Below are 21,252 nucleotides of genomic sequence, written 5' to 3' on the forward strand. Positions count from 1 at the left end.
TTCAGTGTTTCAAAGTATTCATAGCGTAGCTCTAGGTTGTTTTGCTGCTTATATTTTTAATTTGTCTTAGGTGCTTTCTAATTGTTTTACATTTGTTATCAAACCATTTTTCAGAACCATTTTGTTTTTTGTTTCTGATGTTGCATTTCTTTGGTTTTCTGAAATGTGCTTTTGATGCTGCTTTTTGGAATATGCAATTGATGTTTTGAGTAGCCGAATTGACACCCTCTTTATTGTCTTGGTATTGTGAGTTATTGAAGAGCTGTATAGAGTTCATAATTTCATTTGAGTTCAGTGTTTCAATGAATCTTTCTGCACTGTTTTTAGCCCATCTGTACGATTGGTTTATGTTGTAGAGTTTATTGGGCTGTTTTTTTATTGAATATTGCTGGTTAATTTCTTCAGAAACACGTTGATCTGACTGTGATCTGACAATGGTGTCTGTGGTCTGACAGTGAATGCACTAATGGAGGAGGGGTCAATATCAGTGATGGTATAATCGACTACACTTGTCCCAAGAGCTGAGCAGTAAGTAAAGTGACCTAAAGAGTCCCCTCTGATTCGACCATTAAGGATCTAAGGCTCGACAGAGATGCACTATCTCCTTCCCATTTTTGTTCAGTATTTGGTCAGGACTGTTTCTATTATTTATAATAGGGCTACTGTACATGGAGGGGTGTCCAAATATGTGGTGGTTACCTCCCGCATCAGTGTAGTCAGGCTCAGAACCGGTTCTTGATTTGAAATCTCCACAAATAAGCACTTTACCCTCTGCACTCTACCCACTGATCATCAAAGTATGATGAATCTGAAGGAGGAGTATAAGCTGCACATACGTAAACATCATTGTCACAATAGATTGTACCTTCGTTAAGTTTTAGCCAAATGTGGTTAGTTTTTAAAATTTCATTCAGTGCTCAATACGCTCTTTCTACCTCTCTCTCTCTTCCTCAATCTCGCTTTCCCTCACTCTCTCTCCATGTTACTCTCTCTCCCTATAATCTCTCTGTACCTCTCTTTCTACATCTCTCTCTCTCTATCTCGCTCTCTCTCTCTCTCCTTATCCTCTCTCTCCCTATCCTCTCTCTCTACCTCCCTATACTCTCTCTACCTCACTCTCTCTCTACCTCACTCTCTCTCTACCTCACTCTCTCTCTACCTCACTCTCTCTCTACCTCACTCTCTATCTCTCTACCTCACTCTCTCTCTCTCTCTCCCTATACTCTCTCTCTACCTCACTCACTCTCTCTCACTCTCTCCCTATACTCTCTCTCGCTATACTCTCTCCCTATACTCACTGGGCAGCAAGTGACTAGAGCATTGGACCAGTAATCAGAAGGTTGCTGGATCCAATCCCCAAAGCTGACATGGTAAAAATCTGTCGTTCTGCCCCTGAGCAATGCAGTTAACCAACTGTTCCCTGGGCGCCATGGATTTTGATTAAGGCAGCCCCCCACACCTCTCTGATTCAGAGGAGTTGGGTTAAATGCGCAAGACACGTTTCAGTTGAATACATTCAGTTGGACAACTGACTAGGTACCTCCCTATTCTCTGCCTCTCACAGTGTTCTTCTCTTCCCAGCTCATTCCTCTTTGACTGCAGAGTGAAACGTGCCATGTGGCACAGACACACACACACGTAAAGGATACATCCTAAGATACAAGGGCTCTGCGTGGAAGTAAGAGGAGGGTGAGGAAGTAAGAGAAGAGCAAGAGGGTGAGGGGGTGGTCGGGTGAGGAAACACTCACACACTCAAGCACATAGGACTAGAGCGGTGAAAAGGAGAAGAGAAGAGCTGGGAGGCAGGAGGGCTGCTGAACAAAGCAAGGGAAGGAGAGGGGAGTCCATGGGAGAGTAGCAGCCGTGAAATGCCTCGACGGGAGCCTGCCAGCTGCTCCTGTGGCCACCTGAAGGTAAGACTCATGCTAGACTGAGAAAAAGTAGGGAGACACGGCCGGAGCAGAGAGAAGGAGGGAGAGAAAGTATAGCTCTGATGCAAGCCTAACGCTGTGGTTGTAGGGTACACTTGGGCTGCAGCTGAGCTGTTCGATCTGCCTTTGAATGCGATGCCATGCTGTCATTACATTCCGTAATTCATCACCTCGCCATCATTCATTTAGCCGCGTGTCAGATCAAAGTGTGTACGTGAATTAAAACCATATAGTATGGTTACTATGCTCCCTAAGAAAGAGATACCTCAGATACCTCCAGCCTGCACTGCCTGCGACCTCTTTCCCATCACAGCCTGCTTGTGTTCTATATCACTAATGTCACTGCAGTGCATTTGTTTGCTCTCATTCTGAGGGCTAGGTAATCAAAAAACAATGGGTTTCCAGCCCTGTCAGACCACTGTGAGATGCTGCTGAGGCTACTGCCTAGTTGCCTGATGCTAGAGGATGCTTAAATTCTCCTAGAGCGGAATGCAGGAGTTTAACGAGTGCAGCAGCCAACAGTGTGGGGGTTTTACACACAGCACCGTGTGTTGTGTTGTGTTTTCGATTCCACACATTCAATGAAAGAAGGTGGGTGAGAGAGAGAGAGAGAGAGAGAGAGAGAGAGAGAGAGAGAGAGAGAGAGAGAGGCCATTATCTGTTTGCAGTAGCTTTTCGCTGGAATATCGTAGACTAGTAAAGAATTTAGAGCAAATCATTTGCATTGATTCCGTTGGAGCACTCAGTCCTCTCTGAGCCGGGGATTAGAAAGGCTAGTTTCAGGGCTGTGATGTGCTATTGTCTGCTCTTATAGGCTGTCCTGGTTGAGTGCACTCTGCACAAAATATCTTGAGTTGTCCCTGTAAAACTTTCATGACAATGGGGTCTGTGGCCATGTCCAACGAGCATGTTTTTCCGACGCAATGTTCCTGGGAATGTCCTCAGCAGGGAATGCAGAGGTGGTTTAAAAGTATTCGGTATGTGATCATTATTTTTTCAAACATTTCCCATTGAGCAGTGTAAAGTTGGGCTAACAGGGAAATGAACTATAGGAGAAGGATGGTGCAGAACAGTAGTATATAGCACATATCTTATTCTATGCTCACCTTTTTAACCTTTTGATTAAGTTTGTGTGTGTGTGTATGTGTGTGTGTAACCAGTCCATTTGTATAGGTATCCCTTCAATCTGACATGAACCATTGATGAAATGGTGCAGCCATTTTGATTGTTGCAGCCACTGTTTGATTGTTGCACAGGGTGAAAGTTGTAGCACCGTAAGTGATTTTAATGGATGGCCCTTTGACCTTGTACACTGCATTAGAGTTATGCTGTAACTCCTTTTGTAAAGCCATCATTATCAGCCAGCCTCTGTGCATCACCTCAGTCAACCACTGAAACCAACTCAGTCTCTCTCATGTTGTGGACTGAGGTTTGATTCAGCCCAGAATGCTAGCCCAAATCTAATGAGACATTGAGATGAGATTACTGTGTGTTTGAATAATTAATTGTGTGAATTTATTTTGTGAAAACCGGGTCCCTGGGTAAGGTGGTAGGCATGGCTGTGATAAAAATCAGCCCATCCCCGCTTGTATTGCAGCAATGCATCTGTGTCGGGAGCTTAGCCAAGCGTGAACAATTCTTTGTATTAAGTGCTATGGAAACTGTGTGTCTGTATGATTTGAAAAGAAGGCTACTGCAGCCCTGTAAAGCCACTCAGCTAGGCAGAATGGGAGAGCATTTCTTGTCCAGGTTAATTGGCCGTTACCGAGGTGGAGGTGGAAGTGGAAGTGGGAGGAGAGTGATACTTGGCCATGCTCTAATCTGTCCAGTGTCACTGACTGGAGAACAATGTGGGATGACATTGAGGTTTTAGAGACAGAGCTCCTTGCAAAAGCAGTGATGTCCTTCATCTTGAAGGGCATTATGGGGATTAAGATGCTGCAGGTCATACGGATCGGAACTCCATTGTTAAAGGGCGGCTGAACTTCCTGATTTGGCCTAGTTTTAGATTTGGTTCGTTAAGAAATGCTAGAGGCCATGACTGAATTCAAAAGTGAGTTGGTTTCGTGGTGTGGTTTGATGTGGGTATCTCCTGTGTGTTTGCAGGTGGGAAGAGTTAGCCAAATTATTTTGCCAATTGGCTTCAGCTGGCTGTTGTGCAACAGTAGCAAAATTGGTTTGACTTTGGATATTCTATCTCTGGGTCGGTCTTGTCAATAAATGACACAATGTGAATGAGACAGTATTTTCATGTTGCACACCTTTTAAGCTCTCATTAAATGCTTTCGATATCTGTATGTTAATTTCTTTTTTTTGCCATTAATGAATGTGTTATTCAATGTGTTTCAATGGGCTACAGTAGTAAAAGCCAATATAAATGTGTTTTTTTTAATACATTTTTTTAAATCCCAAAATTTGAATTCAAATAGTTAAATGATCCACGGTCTGACCGTCTTAAAACAATTCCATATGTTAGGTTAGTAGAACCCTTTCATATGCAATTTTCATGTATTATTTGTTCTATAATTTGACGCAGTAGTGGTGTCTATCCTGGAGAATCATAATTAGAACCCTTGCTATCATTAGGTGAAATAAATTAACATCTTGTTTACTTAACCATCTCCAGACGGATTTTCCTTTGCGTACACATCTATCTATGGAGCCAAGTGTGAGCATCCATCACCCAGGGTGAGTAGATTCCCTCAGTCACAGCCCATTAACACAGGGAATGAGACATATGTTCAGCATAACGGGCTCAAGGCTTATTGAGTGACACCATGGATGTTCTGACATGGTATGTGGTGGCGAGAAGGAGCGGCCTCCTCAAAGGACTGGTGCAGGGACAGAGTGAGGTGCCGCAAGAATTCTAATTAGGTCCGTGTGACCTTTGGCTCTTTCTGCATGCGCTCAGCACCCCCTCCTCTCTTCCTCTCCTGCTTTCTACCTCCTCTTGTCCATCCACCAGTCACTCTCTCACTCCTGTGAATGTGGGCTCTGGCCCGTAAATCACGATAAGAGGCTGACGAGCCACCTGATAAATACGGGACATGGTGTTGCAGGGTGTTGGAGCTCCTGTCCTCTCCTTAACCCCAATCCTCCTCTCCTGCCACATTCATGTCCTATAGGACTACTCTGGTCCAGTGGACTGGGTGTTGTTGGCTTGGCCTGGTGCTCAGTCCGTCCAGCATCACTCAACAGTGTTGGGGAGTTTGGGGCATCACTTATAAATACACGTACCCTTGGCACAGGGGCGCGAGAGGACGAGATTCGAGTAAGCAGCAGTTATTCCTGGCTGTGGCTGTGTGGTGTTTAGTTTTTTGGTCCGTTGTCATTTCATTAGACTAATAGTCTCCAGTGTGGGCAGGCCGTCTAGCTGAGGCGGTGTCCATTGCTCAGGAGAAGGTGATCCGTGAGAGATGATACAAGTACTATACTGTATATGCTCAAGGCCGGCTATCAGCCACGAGGAGGGTAAAAATTAGTCTGGGCCTGAAGCCAAGCTGGCTGGCATCCATAGGCTTCGGAGACATTTTTAGTCATTTGCCCTGACCGACCTCAAAGTGTCATAAGTGAGCAAAGATAGGGATGAAGCGCTGCACTGTGAGCCACTTGTCTTATGCCTCGATCACACAGCGTCCTTACATTTTGGCACACCAGAAATACATTCATTTCCAATGGAACACTTTGTTTGCCTTGCAGCATTGCGTTGCAGAGGCAGTTGCAGTGCGTTCTGTGTGGTGCATACGTTGGAATGATCAAACGTATGCATCAAACTGTATGCGTAGACGGCTTGACAGAAATGGTAGCAGAGGGGGAATGTTGAACTTTTGTTGCACACATATCAAGATTATGCTGCGTACCATTTTGCGCAATGATGCTCTTGGTGTGATCGAGGCATTAGCCTGCGACTAACTCATGAATGAGAGCCTGGTAACCATGACGCTGCTGCTGAGAGTTGGCTCTGGGAAGAGGGAAGCAGGGGAGGGGGAGAGAGGAGCAGGGGAGGGGAGGGGAAGTTCCAGTAGGCTCCCAATGCTGGGCTACAGAAATGACAGAGACATTGGAGCAACTTATTCCACTAGAGAAGATATATATCTTCTGCACTGATTGTGCAGATCCTCCCAGTGCAGATATTATTGAAGACTCAGCTCTCTCTCTCTCTCTTTCCTCCCCTCTGTCAGACCTATGCTTTGTTTTGATGACTCCTCAGAATTGAATTTTCTGTGGAAAATAGAACCCTTCTGTATGACCTCAGAATATATAGATCAGTGCCCCCAAATAACAGAATTTGTATTGTAAACCAAAGGGTTACTGCAGAATTAGCCGTTTTTTACTGCACTCATCATTCTCTGAGGAATGGACAGTAGCGTGGTATACTGGAGCTTGTTCATAGATCTAGCTTGAAACCATTTGCAAAACATGCACGTCTCATGGATATTTTCAGACAGGAAATGTGTTTGATTGAGTCCCCAAATTTGCTCTTTTAAAGAGCTTTGATTACCTTCAAATTATGTAAGCTAATCGAGAAAATGAAGTGCTCCAAACCCAGTTATCTTGTTGATCAAGTTTTTAGTCTTCTCAGGCAGAGTAATGACTAGGGGTTAATCTAAGTCCTCATTATTATGGTCCTCCAGAGGCCAGTTAACTCTGTTGGCCGACGGTTGTGTTATTGGAGCAGTATTTAATATTGATACAAGCCTTGTCCTGGCCACCTAACTCCTCACAACTAGCCCTCACATTTCGTAACTGCACAGAGGGCTGACATCGACAACATTTTAAAGAGCCTCTAATGAAGATAATTAAACCTTACAATAGCTGTTTGTGTAACTCAAACAAAGACTTGGACTGTCCTCAAAAAACGTAATGTGAAAGTGTACAGGTGGAAACATTACAGCAGCCTGAAACAGCTGCTAGAGAGAGAAAGAAAGAGAGAGAGAGAGAGAAAGAGAGAGAGAGCGCACGAGCACAACTGCAGGTTTACTTCTCCGCCACCAACAGATGAGCACTCACTCTATCAGAGCCTAAACCCAATTCACCCAAAGCATCCTGTCGCTCTCCAAGTAACAAGATGAATGCTTGTTATCCTCTTAAAGATAAAATACTAAGCTGGAATCTGTGTTTGCACAACCGCTGGTGAGTCTGCAGCGAGAGCAGAGCAGCAATCAAACACAGGCAGAGTATGCACACAGGTCCTGGGTTCACCAGTCACTGGGGAGATGTTTAATGCATGAAAGTGTCATGACGTTGGCCTGGGCGTAGGTTTATGACAGTCATAAATTCCTCTTCCCCCCTTTTTCCTCTCTCTACCCTACTGATGTTACATTTGCAAAACCCTTGGTTAACATAGAGATTCTGGGAACATCAGAAGGTGGGGGGAAATGAACTATATTCTGGTAATCCAAACAATTGAACATATGCGGTGATATTTAATGAATATGATGTCAGCTCGGTTGTCATCTGAGACATTCTCATCAATGATAAGATGACAAACTCTACAGTGGAAAGTCTACACATCAGAGTTATCGGATTCACATGGAATTGTTGTTCAATATATATGTTTGAATATGAAATTATTTGTGATGGGATGAAATGTGATTTTAGCTTCTAAAATGTGAGATTTTAGAAGCTAAGGTAGGTCTCTGCTCAATCAGTGGCTCGCCCCTGTGAAGGGACATGGGCTATAAAACTTTTCAAACACGCCCTCCTCTCCCTTCCTATATAAAGCCTTGACGACAATGTAACCTCCTGTTCCGAGGATGTGAGGACGACGGTCCGATGTCAGAATGGTTCAGATAATAACTACAGAACGAAGCCAACATCAGCGTGAGCTTTGGTTGCGAATGGTATGAACTTTGAACTCTTATTCACTACAGAAGTGATACCTCCTAGCCGTTGAGTTAGCAACAGCAGCTGCAAACGCAGGTTAGGAAGGAACAGACAGAGTATCCCGTCTACCACACAACGACGTTACTACAACGTATCCAATTGACAACCAGAGACATTCTTCAAAGGACAAAGGACTCGGTTTGGCAACACGGCCTTCCATCTACCACCAACTTACTGAAGCGCAGCTCAGAGTAAATATTTATTGCATTTTCCTTTTCCAAATGGGCTGTAATTTAGAATGCACAAGATACTGTATTTACGATAGCACAGCTTCGCCCAGTCTTCCCTCACTCAAACCCAGAACTTTTTCTTTTGTGTAACAAGCTGTCGTATCTGTTCTGCCCGTCAGGGACGTTTTCCTTTATGACGTCATTTGTAATCAAGTTATGATTAATTATGTGTATGTGTGATTAGTTAGGTATTTAGTAAATAAATAATTAAACCCAATTTTGTATTGCTGATTCAACTTGTTAGCCAGGGTTCGTGCAGATAACCAAGAATTTAAAACTTTCAGATGAGACTGAATTAAGGTGACGATTAATATTGACTGCTACTGATGTAAAATATTACTAGGTCTTTAAGAGTTTATTCAGAAGATAACAGCTCTATAAATATTCTTTCATGGTGCTCCGACTCTCTAGTTAATTACATTTACATGATTAGCTCAATCAGGTAATATTAATTACGGAGAAATTATTTTATAGAATAGCATGTCATATGACTTAATCCGGCATAGCCAAAGACACGACATAATCCTGAACTGACTTGGAAAGCAGGACTTGGCGACACTATAACGCATTCACTATTCTGGGCCTTGTGTGTCTTGTATTCGTGTCTGTCTGTCTGTCTGTCTGTCTCAAATGCTTGTCACGTCGCTCTGCCCTTTGCTTTAGACCCGTCTATGTCAACACTGTATTCCTGTGTGGATCTCATGTGTGACGTGGGCCCTCGCTCCTCCACCCCACTTTGCATTTTCTCTCCATGATGCCTTGCCTTGCATCTATCACTGATCAAAATAGAGCAATGTCAGAGCATGACGACAGAGACAAATCAGATGGTTTTGTTATTCTCAGGTAGAAGCAATCTGGTGATTGCTTTCTGATTGGCAGAGGTGGAATCAAGACACTATTATTCGAATCACAAGGTTTGAGTCTCAAGTCGAGTCCCAAGTAGAATGGGTCGAATCTCGAGTCGGGTCCAAGTCGTGCATTCTAAGAGCAAGTCGAGTCAAATCATACGTTTTTTCAAGTCGAGTCTCAAGTATGTGAAATAAGCTATACATGCAATGAGTTGTCTATTTATTGAAGCTACCAGACAGCACTTTTCTTTATTTTGTCTACAACATATTTTAATTATGTAATAATTCATTTTAACAAGAAATTATAAATGCAAGCTTCATAAGTAAATGATGCATTTCAAGCAATTTTGAAATACTGTACCTAAAGACCAGTAGACCTATGCTAGTAATTGTTGGTTGAGGGTCCATTGCTGGTGAGTTTGCAAAGTAAACAGTCGATATTCTTGATCACACATTTTTTGTCGCTGCACATTTATTTATGGCAATGCTCTCCTTACAATCTGATGTTTGTGTTGCACCCGATCCTATAGCTGTATAGCAAATCAGAAATCTGTAAGTGATTCTCAACGTTTTTGACCCCCATTCCCCAAAAAGTAGTGGCTCAAAGCTTGCGAGCCCCGCGCACACACATGAATGCGCACACAATGGCTGGGTAAATGTAGCCTGTCAATAAAGCCAGAAATGGCAATGCATTTTCTAAACTTAAGATACAGAAATAAACTATTTTTTTACACCTGCATTTTGAGCTGAAAGTGATTCATGTTTGCAGCCAAGTAGGGATATCATGCCGTCACTTCTCTAAGCAAGAAGAATCATACAGCCTAAATACCTGTACACAGGAGGTTGCAGGATCAGATGGAAAGCATGGTCTGTCTGCACCAAACACTATCACTTTGGAGGGCTGCCTGCCCGCAGAATGCTTGTCAACTAGGTAGCCCATTTCTTCCTCACAAATACTGTTATTAATTCACCAGAATATATCTTCATCATCCCACAATACTGAAGGCAGTGAGATGTTACAGCTGTCTTTAGACATATAGTCAGTAACCACCCAAACTTTGAGAATGTTTTAACTTATTGTGTGCATAATGTTGCTGCTACCGTCTCTTATGACCGAAAATAACTTTTTCCTTTAACGAGTCCGACGAGAAGTATATCCTGCTTTCACTGGAACAGGCCCAGATCCACGCCTTTTGCGTGAAGAAAAGACGCTGGAAAAGGGGACACAGATTGGGAATCCTTCTGAGAAGCCGGAGGCGAGCGAGTAAACTCCCAACTCCATCCTCCTTTGCTAACGTGAAATCATTAGAAAATAAATTTGATTACCTATTATTAAGATTATCCTACCAAAGGCACATTAAAAACTGTAACATCCTATGTTTCACTGAGATGTGGCTGAACAAAGAAAAGGATAATATAGAGCTGGCAGGATTTTCCATGCACCGGCAGAACAGAGACGCTTCATCTGGTAAGACGAGGTGTGGGGGGTGTGTGTCTTTTTTGTCAATAACAGCTGGTGCGCGATGTCTAATATTAAAGAAGACTCGAGGTATTGCTCGCCTGAGGTAGAGTACCTTAAGATAAGTTGTCGACCACACTATCTACCAAGAGAGTTCTATTCTTATTATTCGTACCCGTCTATTTACCACCACAAAACGAAGCTGTCACCAAGACTGCTCTCAACCAACTCTATAAGGTCATAAGAAAATGCTTACCCAGACGTGGCGTTCCTAGTGGCCGGGGACTTCAATGCAGGCAAACTTAAATCAGTTTTACCAAATTTTTACCAGCATGTCACATGTGCAACCAGGCGGGAAAGAAATCCTAGACCACCTTTACTCCACACACAGAGATGCATAAAAAGCTCTCCCTCGTCCTCCATTTGGCAAATCTGACCACAATCATATCCTCCTGATTCCTGATTTCAAGAAGAAGCTCAAGCAGGAAGTACAAGTGACTCGCTCAATACGGAGCTGGTCAGATGACGTGGAAGCTACACTACAGGACTGTTTTGCTAGCACAGACTGGAATATGTTTGGGGATTCATTCAATGGCATTGAGGAATACACCACCTCAGTCATTGGCTTCATCAATAAGTGCATCGACGACGTCGTCTTGAGATATGTACTGTACGTTCATATCCCAACCAGAATCCGCATCGAGCTCAAGGCTAGAGCTGCCACTTTCAAGGAGCGGGAGACTAATCTGGACGCTTATAAGAAATCCAGCTACCATCAAACAAACAAAGTGTCAATACATAATTAAGATTGAATCCTACTACACCGACTCTGACGCTCGTCCGATGTGGCAGGGCTTGAAAACTATTACGGAATACACAGGGAAACCCAGACATGAGCTGCCCAGTGACACGAGCCTACCAGACGAGTAAATGCCTTTTATGCTTGATTCGAGGCAAGCAACACTGAAGCATGCACGAGAGCACCAGCTGTTCTGGATGACTGTGTGATAACGCTCCCAGTAGCCTATGTGAACAAAAACTTTAACAGGTCAACATTCACGAAGCTGCTGGGCCAGACGGATTACCAACTGTCAAGTGTCTTCACTGACATTTTCAACCTCTCCCTGACCGAGTCTGTAATACCTACATGTTTCAAGCAGACCACCATAGTCCCTGTGCCCAAGGAAGCAAAGGTAACCTTCGTAATTGATTACAGAACCATGGCGCTCACATCGGTAGCCATGAAGTGCTTTGAATGGCTGGTCATGGCTCACATCAACAGCATCCTCCCGGACACCCTAGACCCACTCCAATTCGAATACCGCCCCTACAGATCCACACATGACGCGATCTCAATGATGAGACGGCCTATAGGGTGATGCCAGGACAGCAACCTCTCCCTCAATGTGAGCAAGACAAAGGAGCTGATCGTGGACTACAGGAAAAGGCAGGCCAAACAGGTCCCCATTAACATTGACGGGGCTGTAGTGCAGTACATCACTGGGGCCAAGCTTCCTGCCATCCAAGACCTACTGCATATAAGAGGCAGTGTCAGAGGAAAGCCCATAAAATTGTCAAAGACTCCAGTTATAGACTGTTTTCTCTGCTGCCGCACAGCAAGTGGTACCGGAGCACCAAGTCTAGGACCAAAAGGCTCCTCGACAGCTTCTACCCCCAAGCCATCAGACTGCTGAACAGTTTTGCCACCAGACAATTTACATTGACCCCCCCTGTTGTACACTGCTGCTACTCGTACCTCTGCACACTGACTCGGTACTGGTACCCCCTGTATATAGCCTCATTATTGATATTCTTATTGTGTTGCTTTTTATTATTACTTTTTATTTTAGCCTACTTGGTAAATATTTTCTTCTTTTTGAACTTCACTGTTGGTTAAGGGCTTGTAAGTAAGCCTTTCACGGTAAAGTCTACACATGTGACCCTAGATGCCTCACAAGTCCTCAACTGGCAGCTTCATTAAATAGTACCCGCAAAACACCAGTCTCAACGTCAACAGTGAAGAGGCGATTCCAGGATGCTGGCCTTCTAGGCAGTTAAAGTCGAGTCCCAAGTCTTGAGGCTCCAAGTCAAGTCTCAAATTTGATTTTCTATCAAGTCGAGTCTCAAGTCATCAAACTTGTGACTCGAGTCTCACTCGAGTCCAAGTCATGTGCCTTGAGTCCACACCTCTGCTGATTGGTGATTATGGAACACATAGTTCATACTCTGTCACTATATTGGATTATTTTTAAACACCAGTTACCCTATCAGTTATTCCACTTTTATATAACTGAAATGGTGTTGTGAAATTGCAGCTAAAATTAGTCCCCATAGACTTGCCCTCTCCCCATCTCATATCTGTAGTGCTGACTTCCCGTATGTAATTTAATCCCATTGCCAAAAAATATTATTCATTAATTTTTTTCCCTCTGTTGGTTTGAGTATGCAATTGATGTTTAAAAATACAATTTCTAGCACATTCAAATCAGAGCACAGACACTGCAGTCTGTCACTAGATCAATGTATTACACCAATAGACCTAAAACAACAACAAAGAAACCACATTTACTGTTCGAAAAGAAGTCTTCGAAACTAAAGAGCTATTATTGTAGGCACATGGGAAGTTTAAACAAAGAAATGAAGACATACAAATCTGCTGTGGACATATTGTGAAGGGTCCAGGCTGGTGATTATTGTGATTCAAGTAGTGGTCAGCTTGTCCATGCAGCATCAGGGCTTTTAACAGTTGGGTTGGTGTTCAGCCCAGGCAGCGTACTGGCACTGATGTGTTCTCCTCCTCGGGGGGATAACAAAGGTTGAACACGGTAGCTACTGACAGCTGAGACTGCTTCATTCAGAGATTACAAATTAGCTAACAGAGTGAGTCCAGAGTCCAGAGTTAATCCACACATTAGCATTCTGTGTTGGTGAAAAAGGTCTGTCTTATTATGATGAACTGAGGCTCTGTTCTAATGTCCTCACTACTGACTTCACTGTCCTCACATGCCACCTACTGTAGCATTAAGTAATGAATGAAGTAATGTACTGGATTTGCATTCTTAATGGAATGCTAGTATGGTTGTTGGAGCATAACAGTAGCCTAGATTTGACATGAAAATGGAGACTTGAGCATGCATTGTTAAGATTCAGGCTCGCTGTTAGTAGTGGCTCCTATTCAAACAGATGACTGGCATAGTAGTTTTGATTTCGTTAAAGTGATTGACATGATATGTGTAGAAAACTTTTTTTTCAGGGTTATCAGTCAATGCAGTATTGACTATGCAGAATTTTTCCTGATCTTTGATTTTTCCTGATTGATCTTAGGGGATATGTTCTGAAAAACAATCTATTGTTGAGATTTGATTGATGCATAATTCTGTGAAAGTGTAATGCTGAATTAATTGGATATTCAAAGCTAGTTGAATCTCCATCTCCCTCTCTCCCCACAGGTGTTGAGCTCCACCTGAGGATGGCAGGAGATTCTCGAGTCCACATGGACCACGACATGGAGATAGGAGTCACACCCACAGCAGTAAGAACATTTTTTTATTTCACCTTTATTTAACCAGGTAGGCTAGTTGAGAACAAGTTCTCATTTGCAACTGCAACCTGGCCAAGATAAAGCAAAGCAGTGTGCCACAGAAAACAACACAGAGTTACACATGGAGTAAACAATAAACAAGCCAATAACACAAACAAGTCAATGACACAGTAGAGAAAATAAAGTCTATATACAGTGTGTGCAAAAGGCATGAGGAGGTAGGCAATAAATAGGCCATAGGAGAGAATAATTACAATTTAGCAGATTAACACTGGAGTGATAAATGAGCAGATGATGATGTGCAAGTATAGATACTGGTATGCAAAAGAGCAGAAAGGTAAATAAAATAAAAACAGTATGGGGATGAGGTAGGTAGATTGGGTGTGCTATTTACAGATGGACAATGTACAGCTGCAGTGATCGGTTAACTGCTCAGATAGTTGATGTTTAAAGTTGGTGAGGGAAATGAAAGTCTCTTCAGCGATTTTTTCAATTTGTTCCAGTCACTGGCAGCAGAGAACTGGAAGGAAAGGCAGCCAAATGAGGTGTTGGCTTTGGGGATGATCAGTGAGATATACCTGCTGGAACGTGTGCTACGGGTGGGTGTTGTTATCATGACCAGTGAACTGAGATAAGGCAGAGATTTACCTAGCATAGACTTATAGATGACCTGGAGCCAGTGGGTGTGGCGACAAATATGTAGCGAGGGCCAGCCGACTAGAGCATAAAGGTCGTAGTGGTGGGTGGAATAAGGTGATTTGGTAACAAAACGGATGGCACTGTGATAGACTGCATCCAGTTTGCTGAGTAGAGTGTTGGAAGCTATTTTGTAGATGACATCGCCGAAGTCGAGGTTCAGTAGAATAGTCAGTTTTACTAGGGTAAGTTTGGCGGCGTGAGAGAAGGATGCTTTGTTGCGAAATAGAAAGCCGAGTCTAGATTTGATTTTGGATTGGAGATGTTTACTGTCTAGCCAGACACCAAGGTATTTATAGTTGTCCACATATTCTAGGTCGGAACCGTCCAGGGTGGTGATGCTAGTCGGGCAGGTGCGGGCAGCGAACGGTTGAAAAGCATGCATTTGGTTTTACTATCGTTTAAGAGCAGTTGGAGGCTACAGTGCACGGTGTCCAAGAAAGGGCCAGAAGTATACAGAATGGTATCGTCTGCGTAGAGGTGGATCAGGGAATCGCCCACAGCAAGAGCGACATGATTTATAAATACAGAGAAAAGAGTCAGCCCGAGAATTGAACCCTGTGGTACCCCCATAGAGACTACCAGAGGTCCGGACAACATGCCCTCCGATTTGACACACTGAACTCTGTCTGCAAAGTAGTTGGTGAACCAGGCGAGGCAGTCGTCAGAAAAACCAAGGCTATTGAGTCTGCCGATAAGAATACAGTGATTGACAGAGTCGAAAGCCTTGGCCAGGTCGATGAAGACAGCTGCACAGTACTGTCTTTTATCGATGGCGGTTATGATATCATTTAGTACCTTGAGCGTGGCTGAGGTACACCCGTACAGCGGAGAAGGTACGGTGGGATTCGAAATGGTCAGTGATCTGTTTGTTAACTTGGCTTTCAAAGACTTTAGATAGGCAGGGCAGGATGGACATAGGTCTGTAACAGTTCGGGTCTAGGGTGTCACACCCTTTGAAGAGGGGGATGACCGCAGCAGATTTCCAATCTTTAGGGATCTCGGACGATACGAAAGAGAGGTTGAACAGGCTGGTAATAGGGGTTGCAACAATGGCGGCGGATAGTTTTAGAAAGAGAGGGTCCAGATTGTCTAGCCCAGCTGATTTGTACTGGTCCATGTTTTGCAGCTCTTTCAGAACATCTGCTGTCTGGATATGGGTGAAGGAGAAGCTGGGGAGGCTTGGGCGAGTAGCTGCGGGGGGGGGGTGGAGCTGTTGGCCGAGGATGGAGTAGCCAGGAGGAAGACATGACAAGCCGTTGAGAAATGCTTATTGAAATTTTTGATTATCATGGACTTATCAGTGGTGACTGTGTTACCTAGCCTCAGTGCAATGGGCAGCTGGGAGGAGATGCTCTTGTTCTCCATGGACTTTACAGTGTCCCAAAACGTTTTGTAGTTAGAGCTACAGGATGCAAATTTCTGCTTGAAAAAGCTAGCCTTTGCTTTCCTGACTGACTGCGTGTATTGGTTCCTGACTTCCCTGAACAGTTGCATATCGTGGGGACTATTTGATGCTATGGCAGTCCGCCACAGGATGTTTTTGTGCTGGTCAAGGGCAGTCAGGTCTGGAGTGAACCAAGGGCTATATCTGTTCTTAGTTCTGCATTTGACGGGATAGGGTTAGGGTTAGGGTTAGGGTTAGGGTTAGGGTTAGGGTTAGGGTAACCCTAACCCTAACCCTGACGGGATGAGGTCAATATCCTTCCAGGATACCCGGTCTATTAGAAAGACCTGCTCGCAGAAGTGTTTTAGGGAGCGTTTGACAGTGATGAGCGGGGGTCGTTTGACCGCGGACCCATAGCGGATACAGGCAATGAGGCAGTGATCGCTGAGATCCTGATTGAAAAAACAGCGGAGGTGTATTTGGAGGTCAAGTTGGTCAGGATAATGTCTGTGAGGGTGCCCATGTTTACAGATTTAGGGTTGTACCTGGTGGGTTCCTTGATGATTTGTGTGAGATTGAGGGCATCTAGCTTAGATTGTAGGACTGCCGGGGTGTTAAGCATATCCCAGTTTAGGTCACCTAACAGAACGAACTCTGAAACTAGATGTGGGAGATCAATTCACAAATGGTGTCCATGGCACAGCTGGGAGCAGAGGGGGGTCGATAGCAAGTGGCAACAGTGAGAGACTTATCTCTGGAGAGGTAAATTTTTTAAATTTGAAGTTCAAACTGTTTGGGTATAGACCTGGAAAGTATGACAGAACTTTGCAGGCTCTCTCTGCAGTAGATTGCAACTCCTCCCCCTTTGGCTGTCTATCTTGATGGAAAATGTTGTGTGATGATAAGAGAGGTTGTATCTCTGGATAAGCTGGTTATAATGGGTGAGGTCATCGCATGTGTGGGAGGTGGGACAAAGGAGGTATCAGAGGTATAATGAGTGGAACTAGGGGCTCCATTGTAAACTAAAACAATGATAACTAACCTAAACAACACTATACAAGGCATATTGACATATGAGAGAGACATACAGCGAGGCATAAAGTAATCACAGGTGTTGATTTGGAGAGCTAGCTAAGACCACAACAACAGCTAATCAGCTAAAACAACAACAGGTAAAATGGCGATGAATGGGCAGAGAGTCGGTTAACTACACACAGAGCCTGAGTTCACAGCTGGGGACGGAAGATAAACAAACAAACAAAATAAATATATAAACAGAATGGAGTACCATGATTAATGGGCAGTCCAGTGGGCATCAGCTATGTAGCCAAGTGATCATAGGGTCCAGTTGGCAGCAATAGATGAACAGGGAGTAGTCGTTACTACGCTAGCACGCGGGTGACGCAGCGTTTAAAGTTAGTAGCCCGGGGCTAGTAGAAGCGTCTGCTCCGATGGAGGCCGGTTGAAGGCACAGTGGATGGAGTATTCGTCGGCAGACCTGTCGTGGTGGTGCGGCGGGCGCCGTGTTGACTAAGGATCCAAGCCAGGTGGCAAAAGAGGTATTGTAGTTGTAGTAATTTAGTTTTCTATCCGGCAGATGCGCCTGGCTCACGGCTAACTGGTGCTAGCTTCGGGGCAGAGGCGTTAGCCACTTTAGCCACTCGGTAGCAGCGGTGATCTGGTGCCAAGGTCCAGAGCTTACGGCAAGGATCGGGTGGAGTAGAGTGTTCTAGCCGGCGCCGACAGAGATGGCCGCCTCGCTTCGCGTTCCTAGGAAACTATGCAGTTTTTTGTTTTTTTTTACGTGTTATTTCTTACATTAGTACCCCAGGTCATCTTAGGTTTCATTACATACAGTCGAGAAGAACTACTGAATATAAGATCAGCGTCAACTCACCATCAGTAAGATCAAGAATATGTTTTTCGCGACGCGGATCCTGTGTTCTGCCTTACAAACAGGACAACGGAGTGGATTCCATGCAGCGACCCAAAAAAACGACTCCGAAAAAGAGGGAAACGAGGCAGTCTTCTGGTCAGACTCCGGAGACGGGCACACCGTGCACCACTCCCTAGCATTCTTCTTGCCAATGTCCAGTCTCTTGACAACAAGGTTGATGAAATCCGAGCAAGGGTAGCATTCCAGAGGGACATCAGAGACTGTAACGTTCTTTGCTTCACGGAAACATGGCTCACTGGAGAGACGCTATCCGAGGCGGTGCAGCCAGCGGGTTTCTCCACGCATCGCGCCGACAGAAACAAACATCTTTCTGGTAAGAAGAGGGGCGGGGGCGTATGCCTTATGACTAACGTGACATGGTGTGATGAAAGAAACATACAGGAACTCAAATCCTTCTGTTCACCTGATTTAGAATTCCTCACAATCAAATGTAGACCGCATTGTCTACCAAGAGAATTCTCTTCGATTATAATCACAGCCGTATATATCCCCCCCCAAGCAGACACATCGATGGCTCTGAACGAACTTTATTTAACTCTCTGCAAACTGGAAACGATTTATCCGGAGGCTGCATTCATTGTAGCTGGGTATTTTAACAAGGCTAATCTGAAAACAAGACTCCCTAAATTTTATCAGCATATCGATTGCGCAACCAGGGGTGGAAAGACCCTGGATCATTGTTACTCTAACTTCCGCGACGCATATAAGGCCCTGCCCCGCCCCCTTTCGGAAAAGCTGACCACGACTCCATTTTGTTCCTGCCTACAGACAGAAACTAAAACAAGAGGCTCCCACGCTGAGGTCTGTCCAACGCTGGTCCGACCAAGCTGACTCCACACTCCAAGACTGCTTCCATCACGTGGACTGGGACATGTTTCGTATTGCGTCAGATAACAATATTGACGAATACGCTGATTCCGTGTGCGAGTTCATTAGAACGTGCGTTGAAGATGTCGTTCCCATAGCAACGATTAAAACATTCCCTAACCAGAAACCGTGGATTGATGGCAGCATTCGTGTGAAACTGAAAGCGCAAACCACTGCTTTTAATCAGGGCAAGGTGTCTGGTAACATGACTGAATACAAACAGTGCAGCTATTCCCTCCGCAAGGCTATCAAACAAGCTAAGCGTCAGTACAGAGACAAAGTAGAATCTCAATTCAATGGCTCAGACACAAGAGGCATGTGGCAGGGTCTACAGTCAATCACGGACTACAGGAAGAAATCCAGCCCAGTCACGGACCAGGATGTCTTGCTCCCAGGCAGACTAAATAACTTTTTGCCCACTTTGAGGACAATACAGTGCCACTGACACGGCCTGCAATGAAAACATGCGGTCTCTCCTTCACTGCAGCCGAGGTGAGTAAGACATTTAACCGTGTTAACCAAATCAAATCAAATCAAATTTTATTTGTCACATACACATGGTTAGCAGATGTTAATGCGAGTGTAGCGAAATGCTTGTGCTTCTAGTTCCGACAATGCAGTAATAACGAACAAGTAATCTAACTAACAATTCCCAAAAAACTACTGTCTTATACACAGTGTAAGGGGATAAAGAATATGTACATAAGGATATATGAATGAGTGATGGTACAGAGCAGCATAGGCAAGATACAGTAGATGATATTGAGTACAGTATATACATATGAGATGAGTATGTAAACCAAGTGGCATAGTTAAAGTGGCTAGTGATACATGTATTACATAAGGATGCAGTCGATGATATAGAGTACAGTATCAACGTATGCATATGAGATGAATAATGTAGGGTAAGTAACATTATATAAGGTAGCATTGTTTAAAGTGGCTAGTGATATATTTACATCATTTCCCATCAATTCCCATGGTTAAAGTGGCTGGAGTAGAGTCAGTGTCATTGACAGTGTGTTGGCAGTAGCCACTCAATGTTAGTGGTGGCTGTTTAACAGTCTGATGGCCTTGAGATAGAAGCTGTTTTTCAGTCTCTCGGTCCCAGCTTTGATGCACCTGTACTGACCTCGCCTTCTGGATGACAGCGGGGTGAACAGGCAGTGGCTCGGGTGGTTGATGTCCTTGATTATCTTTATGGCCTTCCTGTAGCATCGGGTGGTGTAGGTGTCCTGGAGGGCAGGTAGTTTGCCCCCGGTGATGCGTTGTGCAGACCTCACTACCCTCTGAGAGCCTTACGGTTGAGGGCGGTGCAGTTGCCATACCAGGCGGTGATACAGCCCGCCAGGATGCTCTCGATTGTGCATCTGTAGAAGTTTGTGAGTGCTTTTGGTGACAAGCCGAATTTCTTCAGCCTCCTGAGGTTGAAGAGGCGCTGCTGCGCCTTCCTCACGATGCTGTCTGTGTGAGTGGACCAGTTCAGTTTGTCTGTGATGTGTATGCCGAGGAACTTAAAACTTGCTACCCTCTCCACTACTGTTCCATCGATGTGGATGGGGGTGTTCCCTCTGCTGTTTCCTGAAGTCCACAATCATCTCCTTAGTTTTGTTGACGTTGAGTGTGAGGTTATTTTCCTGACACCACACTCCGAGGGCCCTCACCTCCTCCCTGTAGGCCGTCTCGTCGTTGTTGGTAATCAAGCCTACCACTGTTGTGTCGTCCGCAAACTTGATGATTCAGTTGGAGGCGTGCATGGCCACGCAGTCGTGGGTGAACAGGGAGTACAGGAGAGGGCTCAGAACGCACCCTTGTGGGGCCCCAGTGTTGAGGATCAGCGGGGAGGAGATGTTGTTGCCTACCCTCACCACCTGGGGGCGGCCCGTCAGGAAGTCCAGTACCCAGTTGCACAGGGCGGGGTCGAGACCCAGGGTCTCGAGCTTGATGACGAGCTTGGAGGGTACTATGGTGTTGAATGCCGAGCTGTAGTCGATGAACAGCATTCTCACATAGGTATTCCTCTTGTCCAGATGGGTTAGGGCAGTGTGCAGTGTGGTTGAGATTGCATCGTCTGTGGACCTATTTGGGCGGTAAGCAAATTGGAGTGGGTCAAGGGTGTCAGGTAGGGTGGAGGTGATATGGTCCTTGACTAGTCTCTCAAAGCACTTCATGATGACGGATGTGAGTGCTACGGGCGGTAGTCGTTTAGCTCAGTTACCTTAGCTTTCTTGGGAACAGGAACAATGGTGGCCCTCTTGAAGCATGTGGGAACAGCAGACTGGTATAGGGATTGATTGAATATGTCCGTAAACACACCGGCCAGCTGGTCTGCGCATGCTCTGAGGGCGCGGCTGGGGATGCCGTCTGGGCCTGCAGCCTTGCGAGGGTTAACACGTTTAAATGTCTTACTCACTTCGGCTGCAGTGAAGGAGAGACCGCATGTTTTCGTT

At 44.8% G+C, this 21,252-nt stretch overlaps 1 protein-coding gene across 1 annotated transcript in view; it reads left to right on the plus strand.

The window, feature by feature from the left end:
* Positions 1 to 1,527: 1,527 nt before the first annotated feature.
* Positions 1,528 to 21,252, plus strand: part of kcnj5 (potassium inwardly rectifying channel subfamily J member 5) — a 43,891-nt gene continuing 24,166 nt past the window's right edge. Inside the window, exons 1-2 of the mRNA XM_024443116.2 lie at positions 1,528 to 1,913; positions 13,804 to 13,886. Coding sequence (XP_024298884.1) covers positions 13,824 to 13,886 — 63 coding nt within the window. The 5' untranslated portion in view covers positions 1,528 to 1,913; positions 13,804 to 13,823. The remainder of the gene's footprint in view (positions 1,914 to 13,803; positions 13,887 to 21,252) is intronic.

This window comes from Oncorhynchus tshawytscha, linkage group LG13, assembly GCF_018296145.1.
Source record: "Oncorhynchus tshawytscha isolate Ot180627B linkage group LG13, Otsh_v2.0, whole genome shotgun sequence".
Lineage (NCBI taxonomy): Eukaryota > Metazoa > Chordata > Actinopteri > Salmoniformes > Salmonidae > Oncorhynchus > Oncorhynchus tshawytscha.